Raw genomic sequence first — 18,002 nt, 5'->3', positions numbered from 1 at the left:
ACCCAGGACACCCAGGTGTCCCCCCCAAAAATTAAAAACCTCTTTTGTTATGGGTTTTCTGTAGTACAATAACCGAAAGTCAACCAGCATTTCCTTTGTACATGTGTCATACAGCATTAGCTGAAAGGGCAACTTGCTCCCCGCATGCCACGTGTGATGCTGTCTTCCACACCACACCCACTGGTACTATGTGATTTCTGACACCATTTTTTAATACAGAGCAGTCATCAACACTGGGTGATACCACTACTACAAACACCTAAAGATGGTGACCTGGGCAAAATGAGGACTGGAACCCTGAGGGATCTTGTCTTTCCCCAATGACAAAGTTCATCTATTTTATAGTGAAAACTATGACCGTGGTCTGAGAGCACACTGCAGATAACATGCGTGGGGGAGGTCTCGTGAAAGACAATGTAGGGAGCAGTGGCTCTTCCATTAAATTAATTCCAATTTCCAGATATCCATAGTTAAATATTCCTAGCTAGTTCTGCAAAACGATCATCTTGACAGTCCCTCCCAACAGTTCTAGATGCCCATTCTTGATTTTTACTGGGCTCCTTTTATGGCGTGTACTGTGATGCACTTTGACAATGGGTAGCTTCTCAGAACAGCTGAGAATATTCACCTCTGTGAGGAGCTTCCCCCAAACTACGTGGTCCTTTGCTTCATGGCACTAGAAAACTTTGACTTTGAAGATCTTCGGAAAAGACCTGATTCTCTCCCACCGTTTAAAGCCTTCAAACAAATCCATCCTTAAAAGGAAAATTCGAATCAAGCCAGTTGTTAACGTGTGAACCCCGCCAATGTATGTGCAAAATTCTGAGGCCCATGTGTGCACGTTAGAACCACCACTCTCTTCTGCATAAAAAAGATCTACAATTAATTTTACAAAGTGGCTCTATTTGTTTTCCTTCAGCTGGCATTCTGTGGGTCTTTTCATTGCATTCTCTCTGTTCCGAGTTCTAGCCCTTCTCTGCTGGTTTATTGTCTTTGTCTTTCCATTTCTTCTGTTGCTTGCTAAAAGCATGTACCCCTATGGCTTTTTAATTTTATTCCCCTTTATTTCTCTCACAGCCCTCCCTTTACTATTCATATAATAAATACAGTAAATACTATTCATATTCAAATAGTAAAACCCTTGTGGTTTTTTTGTTGTTGTTGTTGTTGTTTTCCAGTTTATTTGAGAGAGAGCACACACAGGAATGTGTAAGGGGCAGAGGGAGAGAATCCTGAAGCAGACTCCCTCCTGAGCACGAAGCCTGACGCAGAGCTCCATCTCACCATCCAGGAGATCATGGCCTGAGCTGAAACCAAGAGTCAGATGCTCAACTGACTGAGGCATCCAGGTTGTCCAAAACCTATCTTTTTCCTAACACTATGGTTCCACTTTCTGTGTACCTTGTATCAATTCAAAAGCATTATTTTTATGGAGCTGCAATCAAAAATTAATTTTATGTATTTCTTCCTGAATTATTAACCTTTAGCATAACAACAATGTAATTAATATGATCTTCATTATATTCTAGGTTACTGTGTCACAACTTATTTCCTTATTGTTGAACATTTAGGTTGTTTCCAACTTTTCACTACTAAAATGTTGCCGATGCACCTTTGGGCAAAGAGTGTTTCTCTTCTCATGAACTATGGTATGCCCTTAGTCTAGGTTCACAAGAAGAGGATTATTGATATAAAGGTACAAATCTTTATGATCTTTGATTTGGTGAGCTGGCATAACACAAACAAAATGTATCAAAGTGTAACTGATACATATTCTTGACGTGAAGAGTGTGGTAAATTAAATCACAGACGTAACATCTGCAGACTGCCTGCTCATTCTGCATTTACTCCGTAGGAAGATCAGATCACGGTTTTGATTATGTCCCTTCATTTTTAATCAACCTCTCCTCTTAAATCTTAGGGGCTCATGATACCAACTTCGAAGTCTGAAGATCACATGACAAAGAACCACACAGACTGATTAAGATGAGAATATACTAGTGCCATTTTCAGCTTATGACATTTGTCAATATCATTTAATCTTGAGAAGACGAATTCATTTAAAAAGGCATTTGCAAGCAAAATAATTATATTTTATTGAAAATTCAGAAGAGTTACAGTACTTTAAGATGGTTTTTTTCCATAGTGTAAAGAAAAATAACTTAAAAAGAACTGACTCAAGTACAATGATTTTTAGTTTTCAAACTCACAAAATCATTTTGAAAAACACAAAAATCCACAGCTTAATTTATTCACGGTATAAGCATTTACTTTCCTAATTGTTATCAATAAAACGCTAATGGAATCATTTTGGGAGTGATCTTTCAACAATCATCTTTCGGTCTCAGTTTAAATGGTATGTTAATATCAGTATCTAATTCACATGGATTACTGGTGTGTGTGTGTGTGTGTGTGTGTGTGTGTGTATGCACACGTAAGAACTAGCTAATTTTAATATGGCATTTCAAGAATGAGAATAAGTCGTCATTTCATTTATCATAGGGTAATAGCATTTCCAGTCATTTCTTAAGCATGTTTTCTCATCTCCTAGGCGAAAACCAATCACTTTTATTAAGGCGTTTAGCCAAGTAAGCACTAGGGGCATAAATAAGATTATCCATAATACTTCCAAAGTCTTAACTATTACAGTCAGCCATTTAATGTCAGGAAGGTTCTCGTTACACCTTTTAGATCAAAGTTCTCAGATTTTCTTAGGAAGGGGGAACCTAGTACAGCTGAAATGAACAAAACACACTCATTTAAAGAAAAAGAAAACTCATTTTACATGATCAATGGTCTGTACATTTACCAAATCGTACTCCTCAACAGAAAATACCCATTGGGCCACCTGTCTGCCGCAGCTAGATGTGGCCCCAATGCGGAACTTTAATTCAGTGTCCCATTAATATTTTTATAGTGCTTTGCAGGTAGACAGCTTTCCTGTAACTATTCTGAAAATACTGAATGAAATTCGGCTCTGTTAGGAAATTTACAACATGCACATTGCATAAAATGCTTATAAAAACATTCAGTGCGTTGCCTAGATGAGAGGCAAAAATGGTTTTAAGAAAGGAGAATCCAGCAAGGAGAGAATTAAAACATCATGTGGCACTGGCTGATCCCGTATACTTTTTTTAGTCGATAACATCATACAAATTGGTCTTTCACCAAGGAAAAACCCTAGTTCTTATTTAATTGTGGAGAGATCTGACCAGGTGGGGAAAAGAAGATCCTCTAATAAAAAAAAAATCCGAGAACCAGTGTTTTGACAAGTTGACTCAAACTGGTGACACGGTTTTGAAGGTCAGGGACTAATGATAACTGACTTAGGACAAAGGTCAGCAGAGATCAGCAGAGGTCAATGAAGCTTTCCTTTCCTTCCCCCAAGTCAGTGGTAGAAAAGGCTCTCAGGCACCCGATCCGCTTTCAAAGAAGAGGGCTCGTCATGGTGCCAGATGAAATGCAGCAGTCGTCCGAGCCATAATGTAACGGACCAAGATACCAGACACAAAATTTCACAGGTGCAATTGTTCTCATTTTCCAGGCCCCGAAATAAAAGCAACAGCTGGCCCCATCAAAATATCTTCTCCCAAAATCTTTAAAAAAACATTGTGACTCATTAAAACTAAATTTTTCAGAGGAAAAATATTGCCACTGATTTTTTCCCAAATAAAATACATCATCAAAAACTCTTAAGTAAGGGCGCATTTATGCTTTATACCTAAACAGTTTCTTGTTAAGGATTAAGACTAGTCTCTACCGGTTTTAGCCCCTGCTTTCACCATTTCCACTTTTCTCTGGTATTCAAAGTGTCGATAAGTAAGGGGACTAAGTACTGATGCAGCTCCTGCTGCATAAGGAAGCCTGGCTGACAGTGCACTCAATGTTTCGTTCATGCTCAATCTCGAATTTATTTATTGCTATGATCAACTATTCAGAATTTACTGAATTTGATGAATTAAGAAGGAAAATAAACAGGTCAAAGTATAAAAATAAAATTTCACGCATAGACTAGAAATATCTGAGGACAGCTGACAAAATAATAGTGCTTTCTATTAAACAATGGTTTTCAAGTCATTTTATACCAAGTTATACATTTTTTAAAAAACCCTAATTTATTCTTAGAAACACGATTATATAACAGTTTCAATGATGATTACTCTTCCTATAACTTCTTCCACATTCTCTCAGTATGACTAAAAGCTCAATAGAACAGATTTGATATAAAAGTATCACAAACAATTATTGGTGACATCTAATGTAAATGTTTAAAAAAAGTTTGATTCTTATGAATTTGTACAAAAATAAAGCTTCTGGTATTTTGTTAGAATTGTATTTGATGACTCATTAATGATGCAAAGCAAAAATTACTTAAACTAAGTTAACATTTACATATAAAAATACAGAATACATACACTACACTGATCTTGATGATATATTACAAATAAAAGTCCCATCAGCCTGATTAAAAAGTTCAACATGTTTGAAAGTATGAGTTTTTTAAAAAGTCAAGATTTTTCATGTTTTAAAAGTAAATTTTTTTCATTTTTCAAGTCAACTGAGACTGTTTTGGTTAATAACCGGGATTGACAAATCTGGGGTAATAAAAGGCATTTCTTTTGAAGAAACCTGGAGTGTCTCAAGATTTAGTAATCTATCACTGCCTTGATTTTTCCTCAGCATACATTTCTTTATAGCTTTTTTTTTTTTATTCTGCCCATTCAGATCAGTAAAAGGCTATAACAAAGCAAGCCACAGGGCTGGAAAGAATACACAAATCCTGTATTTTGTCAGATAACTATGTTCTGCTATTGAGAAAGACAGTGCATACAAAACCCAAAGAGGGAGGAGCTAATACGGAGAGTCCAAGCCAGAGAGTACTGGGTACCTTCTACCAGCCAGCAGTTAAACCAGCATGTGGTTTCTCTTTAAAAAACAAAACAAACAAAAGAAAACTTCCTTCTCTTGTTGGGGTTTATATGGCTGTAACACAGGTTTTCTAGAGTTCTCTGATCTTTATGGTCAGGTCACACAGAGTACAGAGACCCCTGGTTTTCCGAGTAGTAAAATATAACTAAATAGATGCAACACTAACAGCTAAACTGGACCTCATTTATTCTTTTTCCTGGATGTGATGTGAAAAACAAAAAAATCCTAGATTGGGGATCAAAAGATCACGTTCTCTTGCTTGACCTCAAAGCTGAGTGGTCTTGACCAAGTTACTTGAACCTTTCTGGGCATGAATTTCCTTAGGTAAGAAATAAGGGAATTATGCTGGATAACCCTTAAAGTCTCTTCCACATCTGACTGAGACACAGAGTTGGGACCCCACACAGTGCCTCAAGAGTTTTCGTTGTGCAGATCAACGACCATCAGAGAATCACGCAGCATAATTCCGGTTGTAGAGACTTCTGATGCTTACATTAGGGTTAATGAATTTTCCATCCTTCCAGGGACAAATCATAAGTATTTGGCTCTCTAGTAAAAACGTGATTAAGACATTTTTACATTATACACAAAGTACACTTTGATATTCACTGAGATAGTGAGAAGACTGTTAACTAGGTCCTTCTTTGACTCTCTTATTGTTAGATCCCTGTTCCCTCCTCAGCTGGGTGGGGAAAGAGGAGCATGGGTCAAAAAGAGAGTCTTGGTTAGAGTATTTCTGATTGAATGAAGAACAGTGGAAGTCTTTTTATTCTTGAATTTTTCTACATTTTAATTTTTAAAAATTTCAAAACTAAATATTTTGAAATTATTGCAAATACTTAAAACCAATAATCTGTCATGATTTACCACTATCAGTAAAGAACTCTAGTTTACTACTAAAATGCCATTATTGTACCAAAAGAAAAGAAAATTTGGTTCTATTTATAAGCTCACTGCAATGTATTCTACTAGTTCTTATTTGTATCATTTCCAGAGTCAAGAGAAAAGGAGAAGACTCACAGTTCTGTTTCCACTATTTCAAACCAGATGTAAAGCATGTTGAATTCAAATTTAGAGAAGGATTTGGTGGAGCGCCAGCTGTAACTTTAGGAGTAGGATAAATGATTTCTTCAACAGTTACATATGTACCTAAGAAGAAGCCAACAACTCCAGTGAACGCTATGGAAATATTTTTCAGGATCATCCATATATTGTAGTGTTCCTTAGAAAATGTAAGAATTTCAACCAGAGGTGGTAGAATCAGGGCCAACGTGCTGCTGCTCACGGCTCCAACAAAGGAAATCACAATGTCCAAACGAGGAATCAGAATCGCTCCAGCACCTAGAAAATGAAAATACATATAATCCTTAATTAAATACCTAATACTTAAATGAAAACTAAATGCAGACAGTGGGTATGATTACTCTCTTTTATAACGTTTCTGAGTTATTTCCAGATGAAATTAAAAAAAAAAAAAGTACCACTACTTCTGACCAATTTTCTTCCAAACTACTGACAAGCTTTCTGAAAAGCTCTGATCTTGTATTTTCTTAGTCCTACTTACCCTTCTCTTGCTGAAGGTATCAACAGAGACTTTGTGAAAACTAAGACTCAGATTCCTTTCTCCAACATTACCGATCGACTTGCTGAGGGTTTGGAGCAGCCACCAGAAATAACCCTAGAGTCTGCTCATGGGCAGGCTATGCCAGCTATGTGCTCCCCCGCCCCCGCCAAACGATGAGGATTCTGTCACCACAGTTCTGGCTTTGGGGACTCCACTGACACGTGCATTGGCTCTCCCTAACTTGTCTCCTAAAGCTATCATCTCCCCTCTGATCTTTTTTATCCCTCTCTTTTTAAGATTTTTATTTATTTTTAGAGAGAGAGAGAGACTGTGAGCATGCGTGTGTGAGCGGGGGAGAGGCAGAGGAAAAGAAAGTCAAGCAGGCTCCCAGATGAGCATGGAGTCCAATGTGGGACTCGATCTCAAGACCCTGAGATCATGACCTGGGCCAAAATAAAGAGTTGGGCGCTCAACTGACTAAGCCACTCAGGGGCCTTTATTCCTCTCTTTTTATTCCTAAGTTTACATACTTCTGCTTTCCTCATTTCTAGCCTCTTTGTCTCTTGCTGAACTTTCCTGGTGTATATATAATTTAACTTGGGCTCTGGAATGAACTCTTCCATTTCTACTCCTTTATTTTTAGGTTATGGGTTTTTTCCTTCCCCTATTCTTTTTGTGGTCTCAATGCTTTCCGTATGGTATTAATCTGGAACTACTAGGTTTCTTAGAAGTACTTGTTATTTATTTAATTTCTTTTGAAAGCTAAAACGCTAAAAATTATTTTGAAATGATAAACCTAGCCTCACACCTAGAGGACTGAAGTGCGGCAAGCTTTCCTAAATAAGACACTTGACTTTGAAGGAGTTGCAGCTCTAAACTGGAAATGCTTGATAAAGTGGGTTCCCTGTTGAACAGATGCTTGCCACATTCTTGTAACATGTTTCTCCAGGGAACCATAATCCTAACTCCTGAACAAAAATAGGACCTTTCCAATTTCATGGACAACATCCATTTCTGAGAGGCCACCGTATAGCAAGTCAATTCCTGTGAGTCTGACCCATCTTCCCAAGCTTTTGAGTCCTACTAAGAAGACAGTTTGAAAGGATGATTCAAATGCTAACTGGAGAACAGGTATAAGGAATATAACGCAGGCTGATGAACTCAGGACTCTAAACAGGAGTACTACCAACTTGCACTCAGTGTTTGGAGAGGACTGTGGAACGCCTGAAGATACCCAAGCTTCACATCCAGCTGGGCCTCCGCTCTCACTGCCAGCGTCACACAGCCTGCTCTGTGGACACGATGGTCCCACTGGCTGTCCACACAGGCATCCATTAGGAGCCTGCCCCCAAAGCTTATCAAGGGCCCCCAGGGCAGATAAAAAACAGTCTCCTCCTGCATGTGGGCTGGCTTTGACTTTAATTGGGAAGCATGAGCTGAAGATTCCAATGAAGGTCAGCGTCTGGCGATGTGTCCCAGTGAAGCACAAAGGGGATATTCCTTGCTTTGTGTTCTCTTCATCCAAAGCGCGCCGTAACTATAGCTCTCATATACCGCCGAGTAACTTCAACTATTTTTTAAAATTTTTTCAGTGTTCCAAGATTGTTTATGCACCGCACCCAGTGCTCCATGCAATACGTGCCCTCCTTAATACCCACCACCTGGCTCACCAAACACCCCACCTCTCTCCCCTCCAAAACCCTCAGTTTCTCAGTCCACAGTCTCTCATGGTTTGTCTCCCCCTCCAATTTCCCCAACTCACTTCTCCTCGCTATCTCCCCATGTCCTCTGCGTTATTCCTTATGCTCCACACGTAACTGAAACCATATGATAATTGACTCTCTCTGCTTGACTTATTTCACTCAGCATAATCTCCTCCAGTCCCATCCATGTTAATACAAAAGTTGGGTATTCATCCTTTCTGATGGAGGCATAATACTCCGTAGTGTATATGGACCACATCTTCCTTATCTATTCATCCGCTGAAGGGCATCTTGGCTCTTTCAAAAGTTTGGCACCTGTAGCCATTGCTGCTATGAACACTGGGGGTACAGATGGCCCTTCTTTTCACTACATCTGTATCTCTCAAGTAAATATGCAGTAGTGCAACTGCAGGGTCATAGAGTAGCTCTATTTTTAATTTCTTAAGTATTTTTAAGTAAAAGAGCGAAGTAGGGGGCACCTAGGTGGCTCAGTCATTAAACATCTGCCTTCAACTCAGATCATGGTCCCAGGGTCCTGCGATCAAGCCCCACGTCTGGCCGCCTGCTCGGCAGGAAGCCTGCTTCTCCCTCTCCCAACCCCTGCTTGTGTTCTCTCTCTCACGGTGTCACTGTCAAATAAATGAATAAAATCTTTAAAAAACAAAAAACAAAAAACAAAAAAAAAGAGGGAGAGAGAGAAGCGGCAAAGAAACACTAGCCATTCTGTGTGTCATGAACTCAGCTCCTGAGGAGAGTCCCAGGCTTCTAGGAACAGACTCTTGGTAGCAGATGTGCAGACGGATCACTTCGATATAACAATGGCGGCCAGTGCACAGAAATGGGTGCAGTTACTGAACTATCAGAAGTTATTAAATCCCTGTAACATTTTCTTCAAGCTCCTTCAAGTGAACTTCAGTTACTAATTTTCAAAGGAGACACACTTTCAGAATACAACAGTCTTACATCTAGGATAAAAGGACTCGTACTGAAATCAGCCTTTTTATTTAGTACGGTTGTCAAAATTCAGTAAAAACAATGTGTAAAAAGTATTTCAAAATGTCGTAAAGTGACTTTTTCCTATTGAATGTTTTCTTAGTCATCAGAGCATGGGCTCATTGACTTCACTCATTATGATTTATCTTATTGTTGCTATAATTCATTTAAATGATTACTTTGGAAAATAGGTCTCATTTACTTTTCCCAGCTTTTTCTTTAGATCTAGGCACAAGTTCCACCCCAAGCTGCTCACTGAAATTTACAGTTGTCTGTCCCAAATTTCTAACTCTCTCATTCTCTCGCCTTGATTGGGCCAAGGTGGTTACTCGTATCTTCCACAGAAAGCTGACCCATTTCCAGTGGTCCCTGGTATCACTCTAAGTAATCGTCAGTTCAGTCATCTTATACTTGTGGTTATAACAATAACGGTGACAATTATAACTGCTGGCTACCTACTTTGTTAATATTCTTAAACCCTACAAAATATGCCATAAAAGGAAGTCTTTCTTCATTCCACAGCTGAAAAAAGAGGAGCTTACAGATGGTAGGGAACTTGTCTAAAGACACCGGCAGGTAACTGGTAGGTTTAAACTGTCAGGTCAGTGTGGCCCCCAAATGCACACTATTTCCCACTGAAATAAAATCAAGCTGCTTCTCCACAGGTCTCCATGATTACTGCTCCCTGGTGAGGCATTTTATAATGTGAAACCTTAGGAGGAGATTACACACATTCCTTCAAATAGTAAGTAAAATTAGCCACTGAGATTATTAAAGACCAAAACAAAACAAAACCCATTTCTATAGGTAGTCATGGAGATTTAAGCAGTTAAATATACAAAAGTTAGCAGAAATAAAAAACCTGAGGAAAACTAGAATCAAAGTAAAATGTCTATCAACAATGTAAGAGTCCCTTATGTATCTGATTTAAATATACTTATATTTTTAACCACTGATGCATTTTCAAAATAATAATCTGATTAGTTCTTTTAAATGTAATAAGATCTGCTCTATGTTTTCCTTCTACAGTAGTAGAATAACAGAATTTTAACTCAAAAAGTATCTCAGCTATGTAAACAAAACTGATTTTAAAATATTAAAAAATATACTTTAAGTAGCTTCATTATATGACACTCAACAAGAAAAACTGATGATGCTATAAATGTGTAGTAATACTTACACGTAATAGCAACCAAGAAGGACCTTATGGCAAATTCACAGATTTGTTTCCATTTAGCATGAAATTTGGACGTGATCATAGGGATGATGATCTCTGCTGGAACGTAGAACTGAATTGAATATGTCACAAAGATGCCAAAGGAATATAGAATTTTTACTGATTGATACAACCTGTTAAAAAAAAATTTCAAAATTCAGTCATTCTTTTTTCCCCAGATTTACTGAGGTACAACAAGCAACACCGTTAAACAGGTAAAGTGTACAACATAATATTAAATATACACTGTGACAGGGTTCCCACTATCGAGTTAATTAACACTTCTATCACCTCACATATTTGCTTTTTTTTTTCTCTTTTTGGTGAGAACACTTTGATTCTACTCAGTGAATTTCAGTTATATGCTACACTGTTACCAACTGTGGTCACCATGTTATACATCAGATCCTTAGAATTTCTTCATCTTACAACTACTAGTTTGTACCCTTCTAGTAAACTCTCCTCTTTTTCCCCATTCACCTGCCCCCTAGCAACCGTTGGTTGACTCTGTTTATGTGAGAGAGAGATACATATATTTCACATAAAGTCAATGTGAGATCAACTGCATGTGTGTGTGAATCTTTTTTTAACTTCATGGACATGACACAGAGAAAGAGAGAGGGAGAGAAAAAACACAAGTAGGGGGAGCAGCAGGTAGATGGAGAGGGAGAAGCAGGTTCCCTGCTGAGCAGGGAGGCTGATGTGGGGCTCGATTCCAGAGCCCTAGGGTCATGACCTGAGCTAAAGGCAAATTGCTTAAAAGACTGAGCCACCCAGGTGCCCCACATATTTTTTAATTAATCAATTTTTTTAAAAATGTACTTATTCTAGAGAAAGAAAACATATGTGAGTGAGCAGGGGGAGGGGCTGAGAGAGAGAGAGAGAATCCTCAACCAGAGGCCCTGTTGAGTGCAGATCCGGATGGGGGGCTCGATCCTGGGACTTTGAGATCGTGACCTGGGTTGAAATCAAGAGCCAGCCACTTAACCGACTGAGCCACCCAAGCGCCCCATATGTATTTTTTTAGATTCCACTTATGACGAATGCCACACAGTATTTGTCTTTTCTTTCTTTGCCTGGATTATTTCACGTAACATAATGGCTTCCAGGTTCATCTACGCTGTTGTCTTTTTAAAAAAAATATTTTATTATTTGACAGAGAAAGAAACAGCAACAGAGGGAAAACAAGCAGGCAGAGTGGGGAAGGGGAAAGCAGGCTCCCACTGAGCAGGGAGCTCAATGCAGGGCTCAATCCCAGGACCCTGGGATCATGACCTAAGCTGAAGGCAGATGCTTAATGACTGAGCCAACCAGGCGCCCCTACACTGTGGTCTTGACATGAATCTGGCTTTCTTCTTTTTATCTTTAATGTTAACATAGGTTAAGAAATCCAACACAAACATAGGCCAGTATCTTACTAATTAGATGCTTATTATAAAAAAAAAAAAGTCAGCGGGTCTCTACAGAATTTCTAGATGACTGGTGGACAGTTCATTCTGACAAGTCCAGAGGGCTTAAATGTGGCAATGCAAAGGTTTGGGAATATTGCTGCAAAGATTTCATTTTAGGCTAACCCAGTGTTCTAAAGGCTAGACTGTGTCCCATGAAGAATCAATGTTTTCTCAACTCTCTTTTAAAAACTAGAAATACTATTATGTCTTTGATAACTTACTGATCTATATATAGAAGAAAACTTCACATTGAACTCTGAGTTACAGTTCTCCTTAAAAAACTTGGTAGGTATGTCATTAGTTGCAGAAACACCATCACTCTTAGGTCCAAAAGGAGAGCATTTAAATGGTTTCAACTTAAAGAGTTCTCCAGATTCTATAGGAATTTCACCTATGTTAAAGTTGCATTAGTAGGGAAATAAAGTTTGTTAGTTGGGTTGATGCCCAGTGCTTCAAAACAGCACAGCAACGTTCAGTTTTACAAATATCTTTAGATTTCTACATGGTAGATAGTCTCTTGTCAAAATCAGTACCCATGTCTGGATAGAGTCTTTGGTTAACTTCTTTTTGTCTGACTTTTTAAATGTTGATAGTGGCACAGAAAGAAAATGCAGTATCAGAGGACTCAGACTATAGAAACTATTCTCCTGGGTTACAGATAATAAAACTGTTTTGTTTTTTGAAATTTCGAGTATTTTACAACAGTTAAAATAGAAAACCCCAAACAACGGGAGAGGAGACTGAGTAGGGAACACGCCGCAGCATCAGGGGTAGTGGTCAACACCCACGTCCTCTTGAGGCAGAACCATCCCTGACAGCCCCGTCTTCCCGTGTGAGAGTCCTGCTTTCCCACCTCAAGGCCCATCTATGCCAGGGAAGAGTGTTTCTTAGGAAAAAAATGCAATCCTTTTAAAGAGAGGTGAAACAATCCACTTTTGGTAGAGAAAGGCCTCAACATTTAATTGGACTTTAAGCTTATTTCTGATGTCTTAAGATTTCAAGTAGCAAAGATTATAAATAGTTCTCTAAACCATGGCCACGCAGGAAGGAATTCTGTAAGTGTCCACGTATGATACATACATTAGAGGAGTGAGTAAGAGAAAGGAAAAAAGTTGAATAGAATCAGATTCAAAAATACTATAAACATAATTACAGAAAGAAGGAACTCCTTAGGCTAGCAACAATAAAATCTTAATTTTTAAAACGATTTCAGGATATATTTCTCAGCTTGAGGCTTAAAGTTGAAATATAAATGGTCAGGGGGCGCCTGGGTGGCTCAGTGGTTAAAGCCTCTGCCTTTGGCTCAGGTCAAGATCCCAGGGTCCTGGGATCGAGCCCCACATCGGGCTCTCTGCTTCTCGGGGAGCCTGCTTCCTCCTCTCTCTCTGCCTGCCTCTCTGCCTACTTGTGATCTCTGTCTGTCAAGTAAATAAATAAAATCTTTAAATATAAATGGTCAGTTATTGCAATGCACAAAACAACTGAAAGACTCCTGCCTCATATACTGATATGTAACAGCAGATAATTAAATGAATATTCTTATCAGTTTATTATTTGAACATTCCTTTTGTTGTTTGTTATTGTTTATTTGTTGTTTATTTGTTATTATTTGAACATTCCTAATTATCTTTTAACTTACATGTTTTTCAATATGGTTAACAATATACTTAAAAATACATCATTATGCATGTAGGTATAATTACTTTTCTATTGATTTAAAACAAGTCATACAGACTTAAGAATGTGGTTATTACTAACACAAGTCAGTAAGATTATGTATTAGAGAATAAATGGGAAATAAAATGGTATGAGACTTTTAAAAGCTAATATACATGCTATTTATCAACAAAGAAGAGTAATAAAGATGTTTAAGAAAAGCATTGTAGTCTATTGAAATCAATTGTTCTATTCTGACTTCTCTGTTTTAAGAATACTAGTTTCATCTATATTTTCAATCACTCTGTTTTTCTCTAATCAGGTTTTCTATAGGTATTATCAACCTTGGTTCTCCTTTTGGTGTGAAGCAGGCATCTATGTACTGTTTTAGAAATGAAGAGTTGAAAGAAGAATCTACCCTGTAAACTCTCTCCAAAGGATAAAACACCTTCTTAAAGTCACAAGAATTTATTTTGAAGATAGAGAACATAAATAACTTTTAAGTAACATCTAATGCACATTAAAAAGCATTCTAAAAATCACTGCCAAAGGGTTTTGTTTTTTTAAGATTTTATTTATTTATCTGACAGAGAGATAGAGCCAGAGAGCACAAGTGGAGGTGGGTGGGTAGGAGGGGGATGGCAGAGAGGCAGGGAGAAGCAGGCTCCCCGCTGAGCAGAGCGCCCAATGTGGGGCTGGGTCCTGGGACCCTGGGATCATGACCTGAGCTGAAGGCAGACGTTTAACCAACTGAGCCACCCAGGCATCTCCTGTACTTTTCTTTTACTATTTTTTAGATTCTATTTATTTATTTAATTTAGGTGGGGGGGGGGCAGTGGGCGAGGGAGAGGGAGGGAGCAGACTCCATGCGGAGTACGGCTGGACATAGGGCTCAATCTCTTGACCCTGAGATCACGACCTAAGCTGAAATCAAGAGTTAGATGCTTAACCAACCGAGCCACCTAGGCGCTCCCTAATAAAACAATACTTAATCGAAATGTACAGATATGAGTATCTCACAAAATTTCCCATCTGGGAAGAAAGCTGCTGATTCTCCTCTCAAGGGTGAATACAGCAGCTACTCTTGGAAAGACTGATGACTCAACTTGCCCTCTTAGACCCTTCATGATACTCACGTTAAAAATCTTGAGCTTAGTTCTGTTAAGAAGGAGTCTGTCTGAGGCCTAGCTATAATCCTTACCAAGAAGCTCACCTCATCCTAAGCTGAAAAATACCACCACAAGCGTTATCTAGTATTCACAACTAGACTGACGGCTGTGACCCACTCAACTGGTAGAGCATGTTTGCCGGACTCTACATCCTGTGAGGAAGAGATTCTCACCTGTTCACCGCTGTCTCTCTAGTGCCTGCAGCAAGCACATAAAAGGCATACGATAAATATCTGCTAGATGCCTTCCATTCTGAATTTGATGTAATAAAGAACAGTCATTCTGAGAGAAGAGTCAGAGGCAGTTTGGCCCAGGATTCCCAGTCACAGGCAACTTTAATACTGGAAGGAGATAATTAAGTCTGTCCTAGAATTTTGAGACCCATTAAAACAAAAGTTTAATGAGAAAAAACAAAGAAACAAACAGAGTTTGTCAGAAAGAGAACAAAGGGAATAGTCCAAGAGATAGGAACCTTATTTTTCCAGTTTCCTTAAATTTATTTCTCTTAACTGCTTTTTATTGTACCTCTTGGCGAGTCTGTTCTTGCCCCAAAATTTTCATTTTAGGTAACGAGCTCCTCAGAGTTCAACACTCTGCCTGCCTAGTAGGTTCAGCGATTACCTGCCATTACTCAGCTTTATTCGCAGAACGTTCAGGATCCCAGCTCTGGTAAGCTGCAAACGCGGGCTTAGACCTGGGGTTGGTTCTGTTACTTTGGGCGAGGGCAGATGAAGGGCCAGTTCAATTAGCTTAATAAATTAAAATGCTACCTTATCCCTTACCTGTTCTTACATAGTTCCTCTCTATTTTTTTAGCTGAATTATTCCTATCCAACACATGCTTCACAAAGAATGTCATGTGTGAGAGCAGAAACACCTTTCTGCTTCTTAGCCTTTTTCTGTGTGTGAAAACCTAATACCCTTGATATTTCTTAGAAGTGCTATGTGTGCTGACTAAATGAGTAACATATGAATTCACTCCAGGCCAGTATTTTTCAAACTAACCATGACCCACTAGTGGGTTATGGTATCAACTGAGGGAGTTGTGAAAAGTTTTTTTCTTCATTTTCCCTAAGATACAGACTGGAACAGAGAATACCAGGAGACACTGTATGTAGAAAATATGGGTTTTTATTTAACCTTTTACTTATACCCTACTTCAGTGACTTACAGGAGTGTGGGCAGTGGGCACCACAAAAACACATATATACAGACACACACACTCTTATTTCTAGAAGGTTTTAAAACATTTCCCTTTTTTTACTATGGGTTGTAGTTTAAAAAGGTAAAAAGCCACTAACTGGAACCAAGAAGGCATGGAAACTGTGATGGGGAAAAGGCGGAGGGGTATGGAACAGACCTTGTATTTCAGACCGGTAGAAAGTAAGCAACACAACACAACTGAACAAAGGAAATCACAACAAAAGCGAAAGATGTTTGTTCCTAAGATGTCACTCAGCAAGACAGATCCCAGAATAAATACGTTTGCTATCTTAGGTCCTCTTGTGAACTGTTTACACCAGTGCTCATGCTCAATAATCACCCTCCTCTCACTCCTCCATGCTATGCGTGAAACAGGCTACTTGACAGGTCTAAAGACTCCCAAGAGGATGCTTTTTTTCCCTCTCGGCTGTTATTTAGGTTCTGTTAGTGGAAGTCCTGGAAAAACGCTGCTACAACATCACTCAACTTGGACCCCTATCAGTGCCTTGGTTCTATTATCAGGTAACAAGGGACATGCTCTTCAACTCAGAATGCTAGGTAGCAAACATTTACCAAGGCCTCTTGAGCGCCGAGCCACGTGCTAGATCACAGAGGTATATCCTACGCCTAGAAGCTGCAGGGTTCCTGTTCCCAAGGTGCTAATGATGCAAATTTACTTATCATCTTTCAAACACACTCTTTGCTTCAAAGTCTAAATGAGACAGACTGAATACTACTACTCATTACTGGTTTGAAAAGATGACACCTCAGTCAATAAACAGTAAGTAACTTGGAGCTTCTCTAATCCATACTCGCTTTATCCTGCGCTGCTTTATAACCCGGCCTTTTCTTGTAGGACGACCCCAATGAACTCAAAGAACGTATGTCACAGGGCATTAAGAGCCCTGCACAGCATCCCAGCAGTAGTGGCTGAGAACGCCCCAGGCTCCGTGACAGCCGTCGGCTTTTATACCCACAATAACCAGCACCCTGCCCCTTCTCTGACTTCCTAGGCCTATTGCCTGAAGCACGGGGAAGGAAAGGAAGAGGGAAAGGAAGAGACATAGCACATCAAGAAAGAAATTTTAGATACAATCCTATGATCATGCCGGTCCAAACTTCTCATTCTACAGAAGACTATCACTGTGAAGAGATGGGCTTCTCCTCCGCAGTATCCCTCAGTCGTGGCTGTTATTTTAACCGGCCCAGATGCACAGACCACAAAGAAATGAACAGTAGGCCGCAGATTCAAAGTTACGCTGCCTCTGATTTCATCACGGAAACACATATATCCTAAGGCAGCTAATGTTACATATAAGGTTGTAATGATTCCCACACCTCCCACAAGGAGAAGGAACTAGCCAACACGAGCTCGCTCGCCAAAGGAGAATTATGTATCTTGACTTGCTTTCCATTTTATTCCAGATTTTTGTTTCTTAGGATATGTGTACTGTATCCTTTCCTCTAAATGAAAAGCAGGTGACTAGCTAGGCTTTCTTGAACACAGATGATGATGTAATGGTCCCTTTTCAATGGAGACGTGCAACTAGTTCTGTTCTAAGTGTAATGCCACAGCAAAGAGGGATAAGGGGAGAGGCAGGAAGGGGATGCAGAAAAAGGCAAGGATTACACAGAGCTACTGCCAGGGCATACACAGCTCCCTCAGGACTCAGCTGTGAACACCCAAAGCATTCCCCACTTGTCTCCCCCACACTGCTTCGCCATGCTCTGAACTCTCTGGGGATAGGCACATCTTAACTTGACATGCAATGTAACTCCCCCTTCGGTCCCTGCTCTTTTTAAATACTTCTGTGAGGAAGAGTAGGGAAGAAAGTTCTGAGACTATTTCCACCTATATTTTATATTTGACATTAGAAGTACTTGTCAATTTTATTCTGAAATTGTTCTTCAGATTTATTCTAAGTATTATTCTTAGTAGGGAAAAATACTACTTTCTAGACATCATATAGTATTGGAAAAAAATAAAGAACTATGATACCATACTTTTTAGCAGCCTTGATCATCTCTTATATTAATCTGTTTAAGATTCTAGCCTGTATTAAACTATTATAAAAAGAGACATATTTGGAAGAAACACAATTATGTAATCAACTATAAT

General features: G+C 39.1%; 1 protein-coding gene across 2 annotated transcripts in view; it reads right to left on the bottom strand.

Moving 5' to 3' along the window:
• Positions 1–2,071: 2,071 nt before the first annotated feature.
• Positions 2,072–18,002, bottom strand: part of SLC36A4 (solute carrier family 36 member 4) — a 54,773-nt gene continuing 38,842 nt past the window's right edge. For both annotated transcript variants that reach the window (XM_032357682.1, XM_032357683.1), the window contains 2 exons: positions 10,370–10,539; positions 2,072–6,270 (listed from right to left, as the gene is read on the bottom strand). In XM_032357682.1, coding sequence (XP_032213573.1) covers positions 5,963–6,270; positions 10,370–10,539 — 478 coding nt within the window. In that variant the 3' untranslated portion in view covers positions 2,072–5,962. The remainder of the gene's footprint in view (positions 6,271–10,369; positions 10,540–18,002) is intronic.

Source organism: Mustela erminea, chromosome 9 (assembly GCF_009829155.1).
Source record: "Mustela erminea isolate mMusErm1 chromosome 9, mMusErm1.Pri, whole genome shotgun sequence".
NCBI lineage: Eukaryota > Metazoa > Chordata > Mammalia > Carnivora > Mustelidae > Mustela > Mustela erminea.
Note: the sequence above shows the minus strand (reverse complement) of the source record. Positions and strands in the feature narration are given on the sequence as shown.